This window comes from Triturus cristatus, chromosome 1_1 (assembly GCF_964204655.1).
Source record: "Triturus cristatus chromosome 1_1, aTriCri1.1, whole genome shotgun sequence".
NCBI lineage: Eukaryota > Metazoa > Chordata > Amphibia > Caudata > Salamandridae > Triturus > Triturus cristatus.
This window is the reverse complement of record NC_140579.1, coordinates 207,642,793-207,666,528: the sequence shown is the minus strand read 5'-3', so window position 1 is coordinate 207,666,528 and position 23,736 is coordinate 207,642,793. Positions and strand designations below refer to the sequence as shown.

Here is a 23,736-nt window from a genome sequence, read left to right as displayed (position 1 = left end):
TTCAGTTTTTGCCTTTTATTGGAGCGTAGTAACATTCAGAGGCGGGAAGGGAGTTCAGTCCACATGCAGATGTAATCTCGAGCCTGTCAAAGAGGACACCGTTGTTCATGCCTATTTCGGGGTGGAAGGGCTCTTCCAACCAAAACCTGAGCATAACAGCCTAGTCCACAAAGTGTTTTTTGTAACTGTGCCATACCCTGACTTAGGTGCGACTCACTCTTACATTTTCAGGCATAGTACACACAAAAAGTTTTATTAATTGATCCCAAATCTTCAAAAGAGCTAATTGTATTTAAGCATCGACTGAGGGGAGGACAGTCGACCTCTCTGCCCCAGTCCCAGCGTTCCCTTTTCAACATTATTTGAATAATAAAAAAAACAGACTTGACCTGCTGTTTCATGATCCAGCTTCTGTGGCATCATCACTAGGTGGTAAAAAATACAGTTTATTTCCCCAGCGTACAAGTTTTCTTAATTACAAGCAGTCTTTTCAATCACAAACCGGAGAATGCCCCCACAAACATTGTTGGCTCATGGCCCCACAAACGTTTTTGATATGCTGCAGTGTGTGAAACCTAGAGGTCTCATGTTTGATTGCTGGTAGCCTTTCACCTTACTGGCTGTGCTGTAAGGAGTAACACTGAACTTAGTACCTATCACCCTATTGTTTAAGTGCGAAAAGAGAAGTTAGTTGTGCTATAAGGGAGGCCAATATTATCAGTTTAAGAAAGTCGTCTCACTGCAGCAGTGATACCAAGGATGGAGATCTAGCTCCAAGACAGTGTTGGGATAGAGGCACATATAATAACAAACCAGAGTTAGGTGGGAGACTTGCAGTTCAAAGAGAGACCCGTTTTTTTTTAATTACAAATTTCATTCTTTTTTTTTCTTCCACTTAAAACTTCCTCCATTTCAGTGCAGGTCGAGGGGGGAATTAAATATCACCCAATATTTTTCTGCAAATCTCCCTCCTAGCACTTTCCAAACATTATCATTTAAGTGAAGAGTGCAGTGACAATGAGGTATCATTATGAAGATAGAACCTCCCTCTGCACCATTCTCTACTGTATGTCTAATGACGTAGAGGCACCAGCGCAGCACAGAGCCTAGGCTGCTGCCAAGCAGGGATTGCTCTTCCGGCAGCAGATCTGAACTACCGCAAGGAGAAGCTTTGTTATTTCCTGGTGAGCAGTCCCCAGTGACACGTGGAATTAGATCCTGAGAGCAGAGCCTACTGCTCACCACTGCCCATCTGCCCAGGCGGGGTGGGGCGGGGGGTTGCAAGGAGACTCCCGCAACCACATTGTATTTACATTTTTTTAGCTAAAGTAACATACTGAAAACAGGATGAGTGACAAAACAACACAAAGAAGATTCAAGGCAAAGGGAAAAAGCAGTGATAACCACCGACCACTGAAGCCCTCAAAGCCATTTAACAATATTGTTAATCATTTGCATAGTACACAATCTGTAGGATGGTTTCGCAGCACTATTGGTAGTCCGGTAAGACTTTCACACAGTTCAGAGGTTTCCATTGCAGACCAAAGTTAGCTGACCATTCATTCACAGAGCTGCACAACAGGCCAACGCTGCCCTACGAGGACTAGGGTTATTCCCCCCTTCCACACATAGCAACTGGACTCATGGTTCAGGAGTCTTAAGATTATACTCAAAACCTGGTATGGATCAACGTTGGGAGCCCATACCCCAATCGATACTCTGCATGCCATTTTAATAAATTCTCGCATGGAGTTTTAGAATAGTAAGTCAATTCATCATTCGTGCTTTGAAGTGAGAGCACCACACACTGCTCTAGCTTACTTGTGTAAACCACAGAAAGTAGGGCTTGGAATTGGAGATTATGGGACTGCTTCTGCCACCGAGCAAGACTAGGCTGTGGACTCCCTGAGGAAACTAGAGTGAAAAGGCAAGTCTGATGGCCAAGAACAATGAGGACAGAAGGGTTGTGTTTCTTTTTTCCTGAAAGAAATATAGCTGGTAAGAAAAAAAAGAACAAACTCAAAGAAATAACCAGGTTGTTTCGCTCTCCCATCCAAACTTAGTGTCTCTGCCCATCAGTTAGTCTCCTGCCTACACCTTGTGATGCTGTCTAAAGTTGCCTGTGGTCAGTACTGAGGTTAATCCCATTAACTGGATTGTAATTAAATAAAACACAGAATCGGTCATCTTCTGGGGTACAGCAAGGTACATACATCCAGACATCGATCGAGAGGCGAAGCACACAAAGACGTTTCCATATTGGGTGCCAAATCTATGGAATATTCTTGACCAGCTGTTCCATTCTTGGTTTCTGCATCTACTGTCCCATATTGACTGCAAACACAAATGGGCCCTGTTCTCGGGGCTGGCCTGTGGGATTCTCAAGTCCCTACAGAGGGCAACAGCTGCGCATTCCACTAGATGAGGATGGAAAAGGATCATGGGACGTGAAGCTGAGATTCATGGCCAGCAAGATCAGGGCGCCCAGTGGGGGCAACCAACAACGTCTGTTTAGGAATGGAAATGGAACAGCTGTCATGAAATGGACTTTGCAAGGCACGGCAGGGAAAGGCAATGAACTCGAGTGCGGAAGGCCCTGGAAAGAAATATGGAAATATAAAATCAAGTATTTTCCTAAATTGGTTTGTGAGTATACGGTGCATCAACTGGCTTGGTGGGCTCATTTTTTTTTTTAACTAAAATGGTCACATAGAGAATAACAGAGTAATCCAAGTAAACTGCAAAACGATCAAATACACACATACTGCATTTGTTGGGACCCCGCCCTCTAGTCACATCAGACAGCTGATACGAGCACTGGAGGTAACTTTTTACATATGATACGGCTGAACGTGCTCTGCATGGATATGCTATGGAAGACTATATAGTGCAGAAAAGTAGAATACTGTGACGAGATAAGAGAAAAGCCTCTTGGAGGCTGGAAGCATTTATATAAAACACAGATGTAGGGAAGACCCTTAATAAGTAGCGATGTCAAGGACCTAGTTAGGTGTATGTGCTTAAGTGCAGGTCTCCAGGCATGAACACATCCCTCTGTATAGGAAGGATTGCTGCTTTTGAACTTGCAGTAAATACCAGGATATGCAGCATTAACTCGAAAGGCCTTCTAACACTGCCTGCAATCTCAAACCAGATGCAATCCAGTATTGCACCATTGGTTCATTTATTTTATGGCGTTCAGTAAGGACAGAGGGAAACATTACCTAGATAGGCTCAAGTGTTACGCAGCATTGACATTGCCTCTCACTCCCCCACAGCTGAGAAAAGCTGGTTGCTGGATAATTTTCCACATCCACACATGTTCCAGTCCCTAAATTGAATTAGACAAATGAAAAATGGTATCAGACGTTTGAGTCTTGAACAGGGGCTGAGGTAAGAGCATAAGGTAAGGGGTACCCGAGCACAGAAAGGCCTGTGACATAAAAAGTCCAACGAAAAGGAACACCTCCTGCATTCAGGGCAAAAGCTGGGGTTAACTGTCATGTTTGCCAGTTCCACTCTGTCCCCGGTGTATCTTCATGTGCTTGGAAAGATGGTCGCTGCGGGCAAACCTCTTCTCACACACCAAGCACTGGTAGGGTTTGATCCCGGAGTGGGACCTTTTGTGGCGCGAGAGCTCATCTGAGCGGCAAAACCTAGAGGAAGAGGAAACAGGGTTATCAGTCCATACAATGGCCTGAATGCATTTCGTTATAGCAGATAAAACAACCTGCTACACCTAAATGTTAGAAAATAGCTTTTTACCATATCTACCACTTTAGTTCAGTAAGAAGGACAATGGACAAATCACATTTCAATCTATGCTCCTGAACAATGGCCAAAATCTGCTCCTTCAAATTAGAGGAGGTTTTGCAGACCCCACCAAAACCACTGGGCTCGCCCAGTGCCATTTTAATGATATATAAAGGACGTACCAGGGCATATTACAATGCTATATCAAAAGGTCATAAGGTCCCAGAAGAGTCTCTATTTACTGCGACCGTGCATCAGATTCATATACATTTTGTTAAAGGAGAAGTACAAAATGTTTACTTTTATAGAAAAAGAGAAATATAGGGAGACTATCAGAAAAATGTGGCAGGGCTATTCAGGGAACTCAAACATTATATAAGTGATGTTGGAAACTAAGCCGATTTTCATGGGCAGTTTCAAACGGGAGACTTATATTACAGATTTACTACTACAAACGACATTTTATATCAGTTTTTATCAGCAGAAAATTATTTAAATTCGATCTAAGTATTGTTCAACAGCTTTGCATTTTGGCACCCCTCTGCACAAGATTTCATCCTGCCACAATTTGGAAAGAAATTTGGATAAATGGGTTAAATGTTTATTGGCTCTTTTGAAATGTGTTTTGAAGCTTCAAGACACATTCATTTTAAAGCGGTGTTCAAAGAACACACAAACTCATAAATACAGTGGCATAGAATGAGCACATTTCCTGGGATTTATGCTATTTAAATTAACAGCTATACCAAAAGCTATTCAAATAGTCGCTGCTCCAACTTGGCCACCTTATGCTGATCACTCTGAGAAATGTATTTCAAAATGGGAGTTACATTGAAGAAATCTTGTTCACAAACTTGGAAAATATAAAGCAAGTATAGGTGTATATGCCTTTGCCAAAAAAACAGTTAGGTCGAGATTTGTGTGCATTTTCAAATAAATGTTCCATTTTCTTTCTTTTTTTTAAAATATAGCTTCCAGCTGAACACAATTTCGCTTTTCCTTTTACAACAGATTAATTAAGCCAAGCTCTACAAAGAATGCTTAAAAAATATTACATTGGGAACACTGAGTGAGAAAAAAAAAATCGATTCTGTGCAAGTTCTCCATAATTCTAAAAATCACTGGATTAAACTGGCCAGCTTCAAACTTAAGCTTTCGTCCAAAAGAAAAAAAAGATCAATTATTTAACATAGCAATGGTGGCTTTCTGTGCAATTGTTCAGAATCACAAGAAGGTTAAAATATGCCAGTTATCTCAAGATTAAAAGGTTTTATAATATCGAAAAAAGAAAAGAAGTGGTTAGGTCTTTGCATATTTCTCCTCGCTTCCTCTTTACCACAGATTCCCAGCACTCACCTCCAGCCACAGTCCACCCAGGTGCAGATGTAGGGCTTCTCCCCTGTGTGCAGTCGGAAGTGTGCCTTCAGGTGGGAGCTCTTGGTGTACATTTTGCCACAGCCAGGGTGGCTACACTTGTGAACCCGGATGACAGATTGTGAGACCTTCTGTAGTCTCTGCAATCCAGTAGCCGTACTTAGAACGCTCCCCAAAGAAAGTGGCCGGACCGCGATAGGCAGAGGTGCAATCCGGACATACTTTTGATTCCCAGCACCAGTGAGGCTCTGGGATACATGTGGCAAAACAGTTACGCTCTGGCCCTGGATGCTAATGACCAGTTGAGCAAGCCGGATTCCACCGATGACGCTGGGTGAGAGGGGCCTCCCACTGGCTACCTGAAGAGGTTGGATTTGTGGGATGACTGGAATACTGCCTGTGGAAGGTGGCACAACAGCAGAGTTCTCCGATGACGGCTTAGTCTGAGCTGCATCCAGCGTGTTTCCTAAGGAAGAAACTGATGGTCCCTGCTCACTGGGCTTGGGGCTATGTCTCTCCAGGTGCACCTCTGATTTGATGTCCGTCTTCAGTTCAGATTTTATCTCCAGCTTGGATCCAAGGGAGTGGTTCTCACTTAGCTCGCCTCTGATCATCTCCATCTTCTCTTTAAGAAACTCTTCAATTTCCTCCAGAGTTGGGACAAAATCTCCCAAAGGGGTGGAGCAGAAATCAGGCAACTTGAGGTGGGCCTCATACACTGTTGGGTGCGACACCTCACTGGAGTCCAGCGACCCAGACAGCACAAAGTCCACCTCCTGTGACGGGCTTTCCGACTGTTTAGAGCTAGAGCAGCTGTGCACCATGGAAACCTCTCCATCATAGTAATGTGCCAGCATAGACGGCGGCATATTGTCTTTCTTCAAGTCGACAGGAGGCTCACTGGGGCTTACGGAGGTAGCAGGCAGATACACAGAAGGCAGAAGCTGGCTCTGTAATACTGAGACCATTTGTTGACAACTCAATGCCTTCTGCAATTCCCACCTGACTAGAAAATTATGAAAATGAAGCAAAAGGAGTCCACAATGGTGATCCTGAAGCGATGACAATACCCTGTAGGAGAGCATCAAATGAAGCACATTTGTCAGTCAATGCACAAAGAAAGCAACATACCTCTTAACATTGTTTAAGAAGAAAACCAGATATTGAAGGCATACAAGTCTAAAACGTATTGACAATCATATACAAAGAACACTGTATCCTACCCTGCCAACAAGCTGACCCTCTACCTACTCTTTAGGAATTTACAAAGCATCAACACAAACTTATATAGGGAATCACCAACCAGATTATAATCAACATTATTAAAAAAGGTACATCAGTTTCTCTTTTTTGACATGATGAAAACTGGACCCTTTTTGTCACTGTGCACCAAAACCCCGTGTTGAATTTGTAGCCACTCCCCCAACCAATATTTGCTTGTGTCTCTCTGGGATACAGGTGTGTGCTCACGCCTTAATCCTCACATCTTCTTTAACTCTTCTATTCCTCCTTCACTTCTATATCTGCCCTCCTTGATCTCCTAGTGAATCTAGTTAGCATTGCCCATTGAGACCCTCGTAAATCCTTCTCGTTCAGCAGGATAGCATCATCTCCCTTGGTCTCCATTCTATTCTCTCTCTTACGGCCAGCTACCCACAAAGTCTCCCCTACTCCTTTCTTGTTGCACCTCCCATTAATCTTCTTTTGATCTGTTTGGGGGAGGGGTTAGAAGAGATGTCCTCGTGTGAACTGAGCGGAGTGACAGCATCTTCTCACCGGTTTTAAAAACTAAATGCAAATGTGTGGATTAGTAAAGCAGTGAGGAAGATGCTACATTGCATCTTTTAGTGGACTTTTTCACCTCAGAATGCATTTATGATTTAGTTAGTAAAACAAAACATGCAGCCTGGTAGCTTATTCAGGATGCTTCTTGTGGCCAATGTCAGCGCCGGTTGTTAGGGATCCTTCATAACATTGCACTCCCAAAGAATTCATATGCGCCAGCGTATTTTGCTTCACAAAATTTGAATGGAGGTTGGTCCGAAGAATACTTGCCACCCACACTTCTCTTTGCCCAGCACATCAGTGAAGAAAAACACTCAGATGGGGTTCGGGGATAGCATATTAAATGCAAGATAATGTAATTCTAATGTGAAAGCATCAATTCCCTGGATGTTAACTATTGTCGAAGAGCGCCTTTCATTTCGGTGGGTAAGGCAGTTAGGGTGGTTAGCCAGAACACTGTGCTTAGCCCAGGACCACACATTTTTGGGAAAGAATTTCAAAATTAGAACCCAAATTTTGAGGTTCCATGGTTGAAAGTTGAGCCACTAAGCCACATTACCTCCTCTCCTCTCCTCAACAAACAAGAGCAAATGACCAAGCCACATCAAATATTAAAACTCAAATATAGCCTGGCTTAAAAAAACGGAACAATATAAATTGCCAGAACGCAGCACCAGACACATGAAAATAAAATGCAGAACATGGTTGCATTACATTTGCTTGTGGTTTGGCTCTCTGGGATACGTTAATCACTTTTTCAAATGTCATAACTGAAAATCCCTACTTCCAAGGGCACCCGTTATATTGACCTCAAATGGATGAAAGGTTGAACCAACTCTCCTGGTATTTTAAACAAACACGCTGCAAGTTGGACATGTATCATAGCAATAAATACTTAATTAGTTGAGTTATCTTGGTGGTTGTTTGTAGCCATCTGAGGGATAGTCAACCAAATGAGAAAGACTCAATATGTTTATATTACACATCATGATATATACTACTGATTAGAGAGAGGGGTGTGATGTGATTGTAGCATGAATATCAAAAGAGAGATATTGGTTCAAGAGTCTTTCATTGTCTGTGAGACCGGCTACATCCTGGAGTTAATAAAACATGATCTAGATGTTTGTGCATTGTATACACTACAACTAGGGGGTGTAGGCGATGCTGCAGCGCCTCCATGAAAGACAAAATATTTTAGACTGAGAATTACCATTAAATGAGAAGTTTTTCTTCTTGCAGCATTTTTGGGTTTTTAAAAGAAACCCTGTCAAACACTATGCTCCAGTAAGGCGACGTTAATGGATAGCACCCCCACTTGGAAAATAGTTCCAGCCCCACTGACTGTATGTGAAATGTATTGGAGATGTCACTTTGATTCCCAAAACAAAGATGCCCACAACAAAATACATTCATAATTGTCAGCGACTCCTATGCACTCTTACTTGCAGCCCAAGCAGAAGGAATAGAACTGAATGGTCACGGACGCAAACTTTTCCATCTTTAATGATAGAATGTCCAACGGACCTAAATGTGACTTTCACACTGTAGGACCCTGGCTCTCTACATAACACACTAAAAAAAAGTACACTGTGCAGAGAGCCCAGTGAGACTCATATTGGTATACAGAGGCTAAAAGTAGATAATACTAATGCTCCATTTGTGGTAGTGTGGGCAAGCAGTTAGGTTTAACAGAGGGTAGTGCTAAGCATTTGTTGCACTCACTGAGGCAATAAACAAGACAAACACCCAACATTAACTCAGAGACCAATTAATAAAAATAACACAGATTTTTATGTAATTTTTCAGACAAGTACTTTCTTCTACAGTAAGTACTTTTTAGGATATCAATTTTCAAAGTTCGCAAAATGAATTACTTTAGTGCTCGATTACGCACCATTGAAGTCAATGGAAAGAAACAAGAAAATGTGTATAAAAAAAATAAAAAATAAAATCACACAGTTGGATTTCAAGGTTCACCTCTGGGATTTAAGTAACAAGGCCAGGCCCAATGTTGCACCAGCGAATTCTCTGGAGCGTATAAGATTTGGCCGGGAGCAAGGTGCTGAGGTCGTTGGTAGCTGGTGCGCTACAAAGAAGGGGGCCACCTGAAAACACACTGCACAACGGGACTTAAAGATAAGTCTGTGGGGTCCCGCTCGAGGTAGTGGGTCGCAATGGTCTCAGGACCACAGGAGCACAGCTGGTTTGTCAGTAACCTGGCCAGGCGGGCAGGGTGCAGAATAGTTAGGTCAGTGGAGAAGTGCACGTCAAGATGTCCTCACTGTCAGGAGCAGACAGCTTGGAGAGGCACTTTAGGAACAGCTGGGCCACTCACAAAGCGGGTCTCAGGAGTCTAGACATCCCTCGATGGGTGCTTGCTTCCTGGTCAGTTGGAGTCCGGATGGTCTCAGTATTGGTGCAGCACGGCTCCCGCAGGTCCAGATGTTTCCAAACTTGGTGGGGAGACAGATCTGAACATCTCCGGGGCTAGTGTACCACTTTTGGTTCTGGTACTGCATCGGAATTTCCAGAGAGCAGCAAGTCGTTAAAACTGGATCTTGCACTTTGGTGCCTGCGGGCTGCAGGGGTGTGGTACCTCCACTCCAAGGGAGTTCATTGGCGATATGTAGAAGGCTGGAGGAGCTCCAGGGTTCTTGAAGGCCTCACAGTGGCAGGGCGAGACAGCACACCATGATTGTCGAGTCCTTAAGGCAGCAGGCACGGTTTTGCGCCAATTTTCTACAGCAGGGCTTCAGTCAGCAGCTCTTCTTTGTCCTTTTCTTCTCGGTGTCCGTCAAATCTGAGTACAGGGTCTAGGTATGCCACCTAAATCATATATTTAGGGGTGTTATAGGAGGAGACAGGTAGCAGCCAATGGGCAACCTACCTTTAGGGTGTCTACACCCTCTACATGACCACTTCCTGTGGAAAGGGGCCCTACCCTGACCCTCATTGGCTAATTCCCCCCTCAAACCAAGATGGAAGGAAATGAAAAGTGGGGTCCACATCACCTGCCCCACCTTAAGGGTGGTGCTGGCTGAAGGGGAACCAACCTCTTAATTTACCTAAATGTTCTCGCCTGTCCTCCCGCCAAATGTGGAACAGGAAAGGGGGGTTGGCATCCTCCACTAGCTGGAGCTGCCTGGGTTGCATTTCAAAGACAGCATCACCTTTGAAGCTTCCCGCCTTGGAAGGCCATCCTGTCCTGGGGTGATGTGAAGCACCTCCACCCAGAGAAGGCTTTGTTCCTGGTCTCTGATAGCGCTGGCCCTCACACTATGAGGTCAGAAATATGCCTGTTGGTGGCAGGCTGCCTAAGGCTACTTAGAGACCACACCAGTGCTTGGTAGGTTTTCAGGGGACCCTCTGAAGGGTTTCCTGTGTGCATGTATTTACAAATCTAACACAGGCACCAGTGAGACTTTATTAAGATGAGATGTTTGATACCAAACATCTTAGGGTACAGTGAAGCCATCATGGAGCTAGGAAACTTGTAATGACAAGTATCCAGCCTATGTACTCTCTATGGCTTCACTGTGCACTTACAATAATGGACTTGGTATGTAGGGTCATGTCTGCCCATGCAGATATGTCCACACATGGAATAAAGGGCACACTGCCTTTGGGCTGTAAGGCCTGCAGGAGGGGTGACTTACCTATACCTCATGCAGTGTATGGGGGTATGGCACACAGGGCTGTGCGCCATGTTGAGTATTTGATTTTATCTGCACCAAGACATGTAGCCTGCAATTACAGCTTCCATTGTCTTGGTGAGGGGTATCTGGGGTGGCACAATTGGTGCTGCAGCCCCAGTGGACCCTTTTCAGTACCAATGCCCTAGGCACCAGGGGTAACATTTACTAGGGACTTACAGGGGTGGCTGAAGTTGTGCTACTCATGGTACAGTTTTGTGAAAGAGACAGTGGAGGACACTCTTTCTCACACCTTGCACGAAGGAATGGAACAGCCTTCCCCTACACCTTAGGACTGCACAGTCGCTCCATAAATTCAGGAAAGAACTAAAGACCTGTATGATCCAATGATCAAACCACCACGCAGCAGCCAACATCTCCAGCGCCTCGAAAGACCCTCATGGGTGATTTGCTGTGCTTTACAAAATGTTTGATTGATTGACAGTGAATGATTGTTGCACTGTTTTTGCTCATGTTGTTAGTGTGAGGGAAGCTTGCACTGCTTCTGCCTGTACTGTTTATTATGTGAGTAACAGTTGTGTGGCTTATACTCCTACTGTACCCGTTTGTGTGTGGAGGAAATGAAAGGTAGGACAAGATAATGAAAAAAAAGCACAAACATTTATGTTTGTGCCCCGTGTGTAATGTGCTGATCAATTGCTGCAGTCCTTGTGAGATAATTTTAAAGAGTAAAAGACTGACTTAAGAGACTCATATGTAGCCTGCGGGTCACAAATTCTAATCAGCTTCACAAACCTTAGTGGGTAAAAGTTCTTACTTCATGAATCTATATGCATACGGATTTCCAGATATTTTGATCCTATTCGGAAATATCAGTGGATTAATGTACCAAATGCAGTGATTTGTGTGTGTCATATTTGGTCACAGTATTAAATCATAGGGTGATACATCAGTGGGTTCGTTCACCTACTGCAAACATATTTGCGTAACCTGGTTGCCATTGGTTTCAACCAGTGGAAGTTATCTTCCTCAAAACAATGCACTGGCTGGGGGTCACTGAAGGGTGATCAAAAAATTGCTTGCTTCTCACATTTTGGGAATGTCAAATATCTATTAATGAACTCAATAAAAATATTTGTAACTCTTAAGTGTGTAGTTGGGCCAAATAGTGTATAAGCAGCTACAGCTGAGAGGCTAACCAAACAGCTACATGATATTATACTCGTAGCCAAGCATATGACTTTGCCCTCATACACTCAATATCATTAGGTCCTATACTATTTTTTATATACGTAGACCACTAACCCCCTCCTTCTCACTCGTTAACTCCCTCTCCTTCCGTTTTAACCCTTTGAACTGCACACTCTCCCGCTTACATATCTCGTCCCTTACCCTCGATGCCCACGTCACGACTTTCATTTCATTATCTCTTTTATTGCATCCTTGCCCCTCTCCCACTACACCACGATTAACTCTTACATTCCCTCGGAACCCCAGCCTCTTAGTACGTCCCTGCTACTTCATACACCCCTACAGCTCCACATCTCTGAGCCCCACAGTTACGTCGCCCCAACATACAGCATGCACTTATTACCTCTGTCAGATGTCCGGCTCTCTCAAGGCCTGCCCAGGCCCGGCTCCGGGACATCTCTCGGCGTTCCTTCCCTGCTGGCACTTCTTCTGGCTCACATGACGGGCCCCACCTCCACCCTCTCCCACGAAGGCTGGAATCAGTGGGAAGCTATGGTTGGCTGCGTTCGTGACGGCGTGCTACTATTGGACAACAGCAGGAGGCTCGACTGGATTCCTGAGCTTAATTGGTCGAAGTGTTAAGGGGGCTCGTCTTCTCGTGATCAAAAAACGTAATGGCGTAAGTGATGGCGCGTGGGTACGTCATGACGTGCATGCAAGAATGCTCGTGTCACTGACGCTGTGCGGAATCAATTTAGAAGCAGGAAGCGAGAGGGGATGGGATATCTTTCAATAACGAAGGTTCACGAATAGATGGGATAAACTGAATACCTAGCATGGACAGGGCCAAAGGGCAGGAGGTAAAGTCAGTAGGTGGAGTGGCAAGTAAGTGAACTTTGGGGAAAGTGAAGCAAAGGAAAGCAGTGGATGAACGAAATGTAACACACACTGGAAATGCCAGTAGGTCTGTCCTATGAATGAAAGTTATTTTTTTTGTCATTGATGGGTTTAGAAGACAATAATTAATCATAGATGCATTCTTGTCACTCATCTTTCCACTCATTCATTCATCCATCCACTAACTCATTCTTGCATTCACTCTGACAAGATAAATTAAAAGAATACAAGTAGAAAAAAGAACATGCTTGCAATTATGAAACTAAGCATAGCAGTTGGTGGCCATCTTACAGAGATATTGTAAATAGTCTATAGTTGTTATAAAGTTCCAGAATAGCCGCCTCACTTAGAACCCATTTGTTGGCCAGCTTGGATAACAATGATACACTACAGACAACAACAGTCCATAATGGTTTCCTGATTTAAAGGAAATGGCCAAGTGGTATGCAGCTCACTGCAAATGAAATGAGCGGCAAGCAAGTGACACGTTAGCACTGACTGGAGAGCTGTAGTATCCTCTTAAGAAACATTAATATAAACAAGCATTTGCAATGCAAATAGGTCTCGCATTTGTGAGTTAGAGCTATTGACATTGTAAATGGCAATGTTTTTTACCTACACGTTTTATTTTTGGAGTGAATGTATGTAGTGTGCAAAATCCCTTGGAAAGGTCCTGCACTTTGTAATAAATATATTGAAAAAGACGCAAAGTGTGGATTGTGTCAACAATTGCTTGGCACGTACCTCATGGGTGAAGTGTCGCCACACATGCACACCGTGGTGCTTTACTAATGCGAAACTCATTAATAAAAGTAGTGCTTACAGACTAACCAACGCGATCGGGATCGGGATCGGAGCTTGTGAATCCGACTCCCGGCTTCTCTTTCATTTTGTAGACTATTTGACTCACTCTCCTGCGTCTTGGTTATCCCCCAAACACTGGGATGCAATGAAGTTTGCCAAGGGGGCGGGGGCAGGGTGGCTTCGGGGGACCATGAAAATGTATTCACTGCCTAGTTGTCAAAGGTCGCCCGTTGCTACTAGTTAAAAGTGTGCAGATTTCATTAAGATATTAAGAGTACTTTACTCGCATCTATGAGAAAATCGACATTAACTAAACAAAATGCCAGAATGCGTGTCAGTTTTCACAGTGTTTTAGACAGTACTGGTTGCTTAGTTTCATTGCATTCATTTTTGTATTTACTCTTTTACACAGCATCCAACGTAGGTTACCTAACCCCAAAGCCCAGAATTGTTAAATGACCCATAGAAGGGAATGTTTTACTGTTGAGCAAATGTGTCCCAATGTAATTTTGGTAGTGCCATGGAATGATCAGCCAATGAGGTACTCGATGAGCAGGTATTTAACTACACGTTCAAAACGTACGGTATTGTGGCTGTTGTTTGTTTGTACACAACCACCTCTCTGAATGTGTTTATTAACACAGAGCTTCATCTACCAGACAGTGCTCACAGAGGGGCGACTAAAGCACAGAACAAAATGTATTCATTTATCCTGAGTGTGAAGGCACCCGGAAGGCTTAGGTGCCCGCCTGGAGAGTCTAGGGATCCCAGCGCTTCTACAGACTCTGCCGTGCTCCTCTGCACCAGCAGGGCACAGCTCAGAATCTGCTGCTTCTGCTAATAATAGGTGAGAGGGCTGAGGTTGGGGCATGAGGGAGTTGCCGGCAGATTTCCAGGTAATTGCAAGTGATGATTCTGACGTAAGGCAATGGAGACTGACTTTGTCTGTTTGTCTGCACCAGTCTATTTCTCTATCATCTACCGGGCTCACTGTCATGCAAATATATTAATTAACAGGTAGAGCCAGCCAGAGACGAGCCAAGCGTATAAGAGCCAGTGGACGAGAAGTGAAAATGATCGGCATGTTAATCATACAGTAAACATGATGTAAATGTGCGATAATGTCTCTTCAGAATTCAAAAAAGTGCATTTCTTTAGCACGTCACCTCAGTACACAAGATTATAGCACTGAATTGAGAGGAAGTTATTAAAAGTGTTCGTTTTAAGCATGAGTTAAAACACTGCCGCTCCTCCCGCCCGACAACAATGCCATTTGTGAACTAAGAGGGGTCAGTTGCCATGCTTACCGCAAATTTTCCCTAGAGTCTTATTATATTTAGAGTAACATTAAAATCTAGTTCATTAAACACGAGAAGTTTTTGTACAGCACGCATCTTGAACTCGCACATTTCAAGGTGGCAATAATAAAGATGAAAACGGAAGTGCCGGCAGGCAAGAAAACACGAACGGGAGTGGGGGGGCGGAGGAGGGTGAGGTTGAGAAGTCACAGACTGAGGGACGAGCGGTGGGGTGGGGAGACAGGGAAGAAAATAGTATTAGGAGTAAAGGGGCCAATAGCCGTGGAAGGATACAAATGATGAATGAGGAGGCACTAACAAGCCTCGAACCAATCGGAATGCAGCATTTAAGAGAAAAGCCAATAAGGAGAGAGTGGGCGGAGCTTCCACACTACAGTATATACTGCATGTCTCGCAAAGCGATAGCAGCGCATTCGGGCCGCAACGCTAGGCGAGACCTAAAAGAAAATAGTGTCAGGAGTAAAGGGGCCAATAGCCGTGGAAGGATACAAATGATGAATGAGGAGGGACTAACAAGCCTCAAACCATTTGGAAGGCAGCATTTAAGACAAAAGCCAATGGGCAGAGAATGGGCGGAGCTTCAACGAAGCTTCCACACTACAGTATATACTGCAGGGGTCTCCAACCTTTTCTGTAGTAAGAGCTACTTCTGCTCATGGAAAGTCTTCCAGAGCTACTAGCAAATTTTATACCTGTAAAATAGTGACTACACTATGACCACCCAAAGCAAGATTTTCAGTAGTTACCACCCAAGTATACCAAGTGTGGTTACCAGCAGAAATGCTGGGTAAAGGTCCTTCACTATTAAATGCCTCCCCTTGACTTATGAAGTAACATTCAAATCTTGACATGCCCAGTGGCACAAAGGACATAAGCACAGCAGTACGTCTCCCCAGCTCAGCTTGAATTATCATTCACCAGTTTCTGAAAATGCACATTTTTCTGTCTAATAATACTTTCCACTGTGGGCAAACAAACTCAATTTTCCAGAAGAAACCCCATTTTTGAAAACTAAAACTTCCTTTAAAATATCAGTTTTCAGTTTTTGAGAAATGCACAGTCTCAAAACATCAGCTTGTCATTATCATCATGTACTCACATGTACAAATGCCTCATATGGACAGACTACTTTGAATTCCCTGGTATTACAGTCATATGCCATGGATGCTCACCATTGCTATAGGGAACAACGGTCCTAGACTTCTTTAAAGCTACAATTCAGTTATGAAAAACATTCATTAGTCAAAGGGCATCCGGTACATATAGAATTAGGATTGTATCAATAATGTACCACCATTTTCTTTACAATGCAAACAAGTATATCCTAAAAAGACACAAAGGCACAAAATATCGCTCCAATTGTGACTGTTTATTATTTAGTTACTTTTATAACAGATCACCATATTCAATGCTCCAAATAGAGAAAGAGATTGGTACAAGGGGAGCGTGAAAAAGGAAGGTGCTCGTGAGGTAGGACAGATATAAAGGAGGGGAATCCAAAAGGCAAATTCAATAACCAATCAATTACACATTCTGGCATCCTTAGGAAAACTGGTTGTGTTTCATAGTGGCACCAGTTTTACAGATAGGCCTGTCCCTTATGGATTTACAAATATTCATTTCATGATTTTCTGATGACACAGAGAACATTCATCTGTGAAAAGGCAGGGCTGGGATGATATCGGGTACAGGCCCACTGGGGGAGAGTTTCTACGTTTCGACCCTGGTGCAATGAGGGTAATTTATATCCTCTGCAGGTGGGTCTTCCTCAGAACGGTGGGAGGGGAGGCAACCTAGTGTGAGGTACAGTCAGGATACAGCCCCTGAGGTGCCACTATGAACCACAACCAGTTTTTCTAAGGATACCAGAATGTGTAATTGATTGATTTATTGAATTTGCCTTTTGGATTTCCCTCCTTTATATCTGTCCTACTTCACGAGCACTTTCATTTTTCACACTCCCCTTGGAGCAACCTCTTTCTCTATTTGGAGCATTGAATGTGGTGATCTGTTATAAAAGTAACTAAATAACAAACAGTCACTATTGGAGCGATATTTTGTGCCTTTGTGTCTTTTGAGGATATACTTGTTTGCATTGTAAAGAAAATGGTGGTACATTAATGATACAATGCTAATTCTATATGTACCGGATGCCCTTTGACTAATGAATGTTTTTCATAACTGAATTGTAGCTTAAATGAAGTCTAGGATCGTTGTTTCCTATACCAATCGTTACCCAGGTCCGTGGACAATTGTGGGTTACCCCATTATATCATAATGGATGCTCACCATAGCACCACGGATGCCTGGATTATGCCAGTATTGCCCACCATTATACTAGGGCCACAGTTGTGTCAAGGCTGGAAACCAGAAGCATCAGGGATAAGACCACATATCAGGCATGACCATTAATATGCCAGGAATAGGTACATATAGGCCAGTCATGTTCAGAGTAAGTATATGATGGCTGCCAGCATTCCACAACTAGACCAAAAATACTAAAATAGTCAAGGATGACCATAATTATGCCATTGGCACTATTATGTCAGGAATGGACACAATTATGCCAAATATAACACTCTTATGATGGAGCTAGCATATATATTTGGCGGTTCTTGGCACCAGGCATAGTTTCAGGAAGCAATAGTGTTTATTATGGGCACACACATAAATGTTGATGAATCTCTTAATTTTCTCTGATCTGGATCATACCCTGTTCTCCTCAGGTCTTGAGCTGATCATGCATCTAACTGACACATTTTCAGTCTGACTCCTGCAGTCCCGCACTTTGGTGGGTCAGCTCTGATTCCAGCTCAGGCTACTGCTGCCATGCTTTTTTGATGGTGCACTGTTCACACACATGTTGTAACTGATAAAGGAGGGACTGCAACATGGTCAATCTCCTTGTGGCCTAATTATATTGAGATTGGATACAGACTGTCATGTAGCAGGTCCTATAAGCTGGCACAGTGTGTGTTTGAGTGTTAGTATAAGTTACTGTGATAAGTTTAGCTGGCTGTCACTCTTAGGGTCTTGAGATGATCAGTACTGCCCTCTTTAATAGGCACCTACTCTGAAATTGATACTGGGCTTGACTTCACCTCAGAGAGCTACTTTGAAGGTACTGGCGAGCTACCAGTAGCTCCCGAGCTACTCGTTGGAGACCCCTGATATACTGCATGCCTCGCACGGCGATGGCAGCGTATTCGCGCTGCAACGCTAGGCGAGACCAAAAAGGAAGAAACAAAGAAATTAAGAGGGAACTGTAAAGGGAGAACATGTAAAACTATAAAAGACTGGCCAACCAATTGAAGCACACTCATTTTCATGTGAATGTATCCATGTAATCAGAAAAAAATCCCATCATTCAGAGGGTAAGAGAGCCAATAACTGATGTGGACTACACTGTTACCCATGGGGTATGCTGTCATGGATGGAAGCAGAGTGAAAATGACACTCATACAGTCCAATGGCAGAACAGGGCTGACCAAAAACCTGCTATGTATCTATATGGATATATATTTATGTATATGGATGCATGTATTATTTAATGATTTTTTATAATTATAAGATCTTGGCAGGCAGCTAAGAAGAGATCCTAGCAAGAATTATGACAGTGCAATTCTTTTCTGCCCAATATTTGGTCTGTCCATAACCAACACCAAACTCCTTCCCTGCAAAGGTAATCTGTGACCTTTCGTGTAACAAAATATACATTTGTAGGCTTTAATTCAGGGTAATAACTTAATTCCTAAATGCCTGTTGATTTTAACATATGCTTCTCACAATCAATATGCCAGGCCTTCTGCTTTTCTCGTAATGTTTCATAACAATAATCAGGCATACATCCTTTATCATTGGCTTGCCACTATAAACCACTCTTTTCTGCTGTGATAAATATAAGCCTTGCTACAAGACAAAAGTGCTATACAAGCAGTTTTTTTAGTACAAGCACTCAAACACACTCCAATCAAACCCTGCACTCAGGGAACTAACATGTGGATGTAACCTATGCCCCTCTCTCAGTAATTCACCAAAAGCTCTTTTTGTTGATCACAAAGGTCAGGCGATTGTTGCACCGTCAAGCCAGACTTAAAAATACATGTAGATAAATGTAGACCTGGGTGTACCATACTGCTCTCAAACACAAAACTGCACTCTGAAGTCTAGAGTAAATGATGTAAGGAGAGGGTGCTGCGAGTGCAATACGTTCCTCATGAATGCCCTCCTCCTATATGTGCTGCTGCCAGAGAAAAACAAACACCATAAATTATGTAGTAATCTAAGACACTGTAGCAGCATTATAATGGTGTGTGCCCCTGAAAGTTCACACTCAGTCACTAACCCGTTTAAACATTAAAATGTTTCTGCTCTTACCTTCTGCAGGTATGCTTGTCATGCTGTCCACTGCCGCAGACACGCTTCATGCCACTGATGGGCCCCGTGGTGCAAAACATACAATACTTATTGCACTTGCTAAATAGAGGGTGTTTCACACCGGTGTGGCAGGTGTGGCATTTTTTATGACAATTTGTTTCAGGGTAGAGTTAATGCTTGCACACTTATGGTGGGATTCCTGTATCTGCACTGGGAATTGTATCTCTGACCTCATCCATTCTAAACTGTTTAAACCTTGATGACCTCTAAAAACAAGCATTTGCAATGCAATAGGTCTCGCATTTATGAGAGTGTGAGCTATTGGCATTGTACACGACAATGCCTTATATTTATGTGTTGTTTTTAAAACAGATAAATAAAAGGTATTGTCATTTACAATGCCAACAACTTAAACTCTCGCAAAAACCTAAAAATTGTTGGTAAGTGCGTAGACACCGCGGCTCCCCCGACCACGCCATTCCTTACTGTCTTTAAGAGGTCATTACGATTTTAAAACCATTTTATGAACAGTTAGAATTTATGTGGGTCGGAATTCCGAAAAGAAATGATAACATGCACACGCTCTCTGGTATGTTCCGTTGAGGCAGAATAAAAATGAAACTGCTCTTTTGGATAAATGCGGTCTGAAGTAGACTTCAGGAATCAGGCGCCCCACATTCTTTTAATTCACTTAAATATAGCTGATTGGAGAGGCGGGCATCTCATGTAGAGCTGGCTCAAGTGAAGCACTAATTTCCCAGGGTTTGTGTGACAGACAAGGGGTGGGAGGAGGGAATTACATGGAGAAGGATAAGAGGAGAAAGGGCGCATCAGGAAAGTGGAGAGGAGAAGAGAAAGCGAGGTAGAGAAGAAAAGAGCGACCGAAGGAGCAGCGCTGAGTGACATATAGCATTTGTGTATCTATTTATGATTTAAAACCCCATACTTGTTACTCAGGAATACTTCAGATCTGTAGGAAGGGGTGTTAAATAAGTCCAGTTTCATGAAAGAGGGAGGGCGAGGCCCAGGTTAGAGTCTATCGGGTGGGTAAGCTCCTGCGTCTGATACTGGCGTATTGGGACGTGCGGAGTTCAAAGTGCAAAAGGTAGAATGTCTGCTGGGGGTGTGGGGAGGACAAAGCCGGGCTACGTATTTTCCCCAGGAGGACTGAAAGCAAGAGCAATGCTCACATGAGGGTCCATAAAAAGTGGCCATATGGCACGCTCTATAAACAGTCCTGGAGAAGTGGGTTGTACTCACCAAGGAAGCCAAAAGCCAACAATATTCAGAGCCAGCTTGACAGGCAGAGATAAAGCATCTTTACTACACATCTCCGGACTAGCGCCAAGGAAGACTACTTTCTAGCGCTAGGCAATGAACACTAGCAATTGTAAACGAGCAGATGTTTACTCAAAATGTTTCTTTGATGGTGTATTACCCTCAATCAACTGTGCACTTCTTTCGCCATTTCTAGTCCATATTGACTCATGAAAACAATATTTGTGAAAGAGTGACCGTGTGAATGATGCCTGCGAACTGATACGCAACCCTCTGCCTTTTGATGTATTCACTTCTCGTGCCCCCAAAGCAGATACGGACATTAATCAACAAGCACACAATGGGAGTGGCCAGCGCACACATACTCAGCAACAAGGCCAGCCTAGTGTATAAACAACTAGATGTGCAGCCGTATTTTAAGCCTTTTTCACAAAAATGTGCCGCTGCGACGGCGGCAGAGCAAGCTTTGTACAGAGCGCGGTGTCCGTGAAGCGGGCGCCGCACTCATTAAAGTTAAGAAAGAAAGATTCAGAGACCACGTTAACCTATTTGAGGTGGTTATGCGTATCTGACTGGACAAGGTTAAACCAGAGTGTGCCTGCCAGTGACATTGGGAATTTTCAACTGTACTGGCCAATCACAGAGTCTGCCTGCTCCAGCAACACTGGAGTGTACTGTAGGAACTAAAAGAATTATGGCGACCGTCATTACTTCCCTTAGTCTTACACCAAGGTTTATCTTTTAAGTGGTACAAAATAGGTAATCCGGGTTAGTCATTCATATGCAATTTATAATGTCGATCCATATGGTTGTAAAGGTGACGTACAAGAGGCTCTGTGATATCTTTCATCAATAAAAGTTTTTGACGAATTAATAGGTGCCAGGTTAATCCTTTTTTTCCGTCACGACCTCAAGTTAACCACCAAACTACCTCTAATCAGTAAATTATTCCTTTGAAAATATGTTTTCTTACAGTTAAATGAAATGCCTATCTAATAATGCTTCCTTCGTTTTAAATTGGGTTCTGGATTTTGATTGAATTGACCCAAACACGTACTACAACATACTAGCCATATTTGTAGAGTGCACACCCACTCTGAAGGTGTCACTTGCCAATTGCAGATGTTGAAAATAGCAGATATGTGTTGTTATCCACAGATACTCATTTTAGCAACTTTGCAAATGTCAAAGGCTAAATGGGTCCACTAGGATTGGAGCCGGTGATCATAGGGTCAAACATAGATCCCGAGAACAGCTACACTGGTGAACTGAGTGGCCAGACTTAGGAAAACGTCTTCATTGCACAAACGCACTCATATTCAGAATGTGTCATTTGAGTTCTGTTTTTCTGGTGGAAGTCAGCTATTTTTTTTTGTCTCGCCGTAGAGGAGGCTGAGCCCTACTGGAGCCAAGTAGCACATTGGCATTACAGGAGTAGAGTGCGGGTACGAAATTAAAGTGCATTGTACATGTTTTGCCTCTGAAAAAAGAGGATGTTCATTGCAGTGCCTCAATGATGCAATGTATATTGGTGAAAGGGTTTCATGTTCTCTTGAACACAATGTGTACTTCTGACAGCCTAGTACATTAATGTTAATTAAAGAGCAATCAAATGTTTTTATTCTTTTAAGATTATCTTACAAGGAAATTCTTTTAGGTTTTAGTTGAATTGCATAAATATTTAGATATGGGACAAAGAGATTTTGCAAATATTACAAGAATACTGCATTTCACTGAGAGGTTCTGTGGCCAAGCAGAAGAAAGACGGCCAGATGGAGTTCTCGGAGTCTGGTGTCTAGCGTAAGTCCAGGAGCACCAAACCAGTGGCAGAGGCATTGACCATTACCTAGGTTCAGAATGATCTTTTGGAGGGGAAGCGGGAAGCTGAAAGCATGGAGCAGGCCACCTAAGCCTATCTGGACACCCCTACTTTATAATATTGAAGAAGTCTGATGAGATGTCCAATAAATATCCTTTAAATAAAGAGAAGAAAGTACTTCATTCCTTATAACCCTTCAATAGCCTGTTCAGCTCTGCACTCGTGTCACTACTATCACGCAGGGCCTATGTGAAAAGATATTCCTTCGGGGCATTGAACCTCGACACCGTGCACGGGGTAGAGGCATAATGTGGCCAGAACAATCCATATTATATAACGGGCTGCAAAAGTGCCTGCAGCGCTTTACAATATAGCAACGTGCCTGGGGGTGCACAAAATGGGGGCAAGTGCCCGTTGTTCCCCCAGGCACTTTCTGCAGTACCTCCCCAGATGTTTTTCTTAAATATGAGCTCGCGCCCCAGAATGCGCAAAGTGTGCACAAATCCCTCTCTCTATCTCTTGAACTTCAGTGCCCCTAGCCTCCTTCATCCCGGTCCTTTCCACAACAGCTGCTTCAATGCCCATCAACCCCTTCTCAGTTTTCTGTGCCCTTGCCTGGTGCTCTCATCCGATCCGCCTTCCAAGCACAGCAGTGGCACTATTCCACTCCACATGCATTTTATCAGCCTTTGTCTGCTTGTGTACCAGTCCACTTAGAGCCCTCTGCATAAAGGTGTCGCTTTGTCATTGTTTAGTTCAGATAAAACCACCGATTGATATTGAGTCCCGCGAGACACCAAAAAACACTGTTATCTACATACAGGATGCTGTGACAACAGCAGCAAGTGCGCGTCATTCATGTGTCTGACAGTATTAATGGCCTGTGCGTGTCAGCACATTCTCTGGCACTTTTCGATGTGTTCTCATTTGGCCATTCCCGTGTATCTCCACAAATCCCTGTTCCTATCACATTCTGTTTTTTCGGGCTGAAATACCGCTTGTAATCCTATGTAAAACGTTTTAAATGCGTTAGCTAAAATCTTCGTGGTTAACCTATCACCCACAGGAATCGTGTATAAGCACAGCCCAGAGACTACATCACAAGACACGAAGCTTTTAATGTACCTCGCGCATAGAATGCGGAAATTGAAAGCCCTACAGGGCAAAGTTTACCTCAGACACTTAATTTAAATCGCCAAATACGGAACACGAGCCCAGAGTCAAAAAGCAAGGTCAGAGGTGGGGGTCGACGTTGTTTAATAAATAAACAGGGTCAAGTGGTTCAACTTTTCTTTTACTGTTTATATTAGCCCTTTTACATTAGTTTGTACAACCATTTGTTTACGTTTCAGGGTCGGTTGTCGCAGTAGCACTCTTACAGAGTCAGATAACTACATTATGCACATCCTACATTCCTGTGGGCCTTGACATGCAGTCTTACAGGCAGTCAGGGCTTACTCAGGGTCCTCCATGCAGGCAGTGT

At 43.4% G+C, this 23,736-nt stretch overlaps 1 protein-coding gene across 1 annotated transcript; it reads right to left on the bottom strand.

Annotated features, from left to right (window-relative positions):
• Positions 1 to 232: 232 nt before the first annotated feature.
• On the bottom strand, positions 233 to 12,288 carry LOC146869975 (Krueppel-like factor 15). Its single transcript, XM_085624133.1, has 3 exons — positions 12,163 to 12,288; positions 5,110 to 6,198; positions 233 to 3,656 (listed from the first exon to the last, which is right to left on the bottom strand). Exons 2-3 carry the CDS (start codon positions 6,093 to 6,095, stop codon positions 3,494 to 3,496), a joined length of 1,149 nt encoding a protein of 382 aa, XP_085480259.1. The 5' UTR covers positions 6,096 to 6,198; positions 12,163 to 12,288; the 3' UTR covers positions 233 to 3,493.
• Positions 12,289 to 23,736: the final 11,448 nt, after the last annotated feature.

Excerpts from the sequence above, each read along its gene's own strand:
- LOC146869975 (XM_085624133.1), bottom strand. The coding sequence starts at position 6,095 with ATGGTCTCAGTATTACAGAGCCAGCTTCTGCCTTCTGTGTATCTGCCT. Across the intron at positions 3,657-5,109 it reads TGGGTGGACTGTGGCTGGAG|GTTTTGCCGCTCAGATGAGC; the intron begins GTGAGTGCTGGG and ends CTCTTCCTCTAG.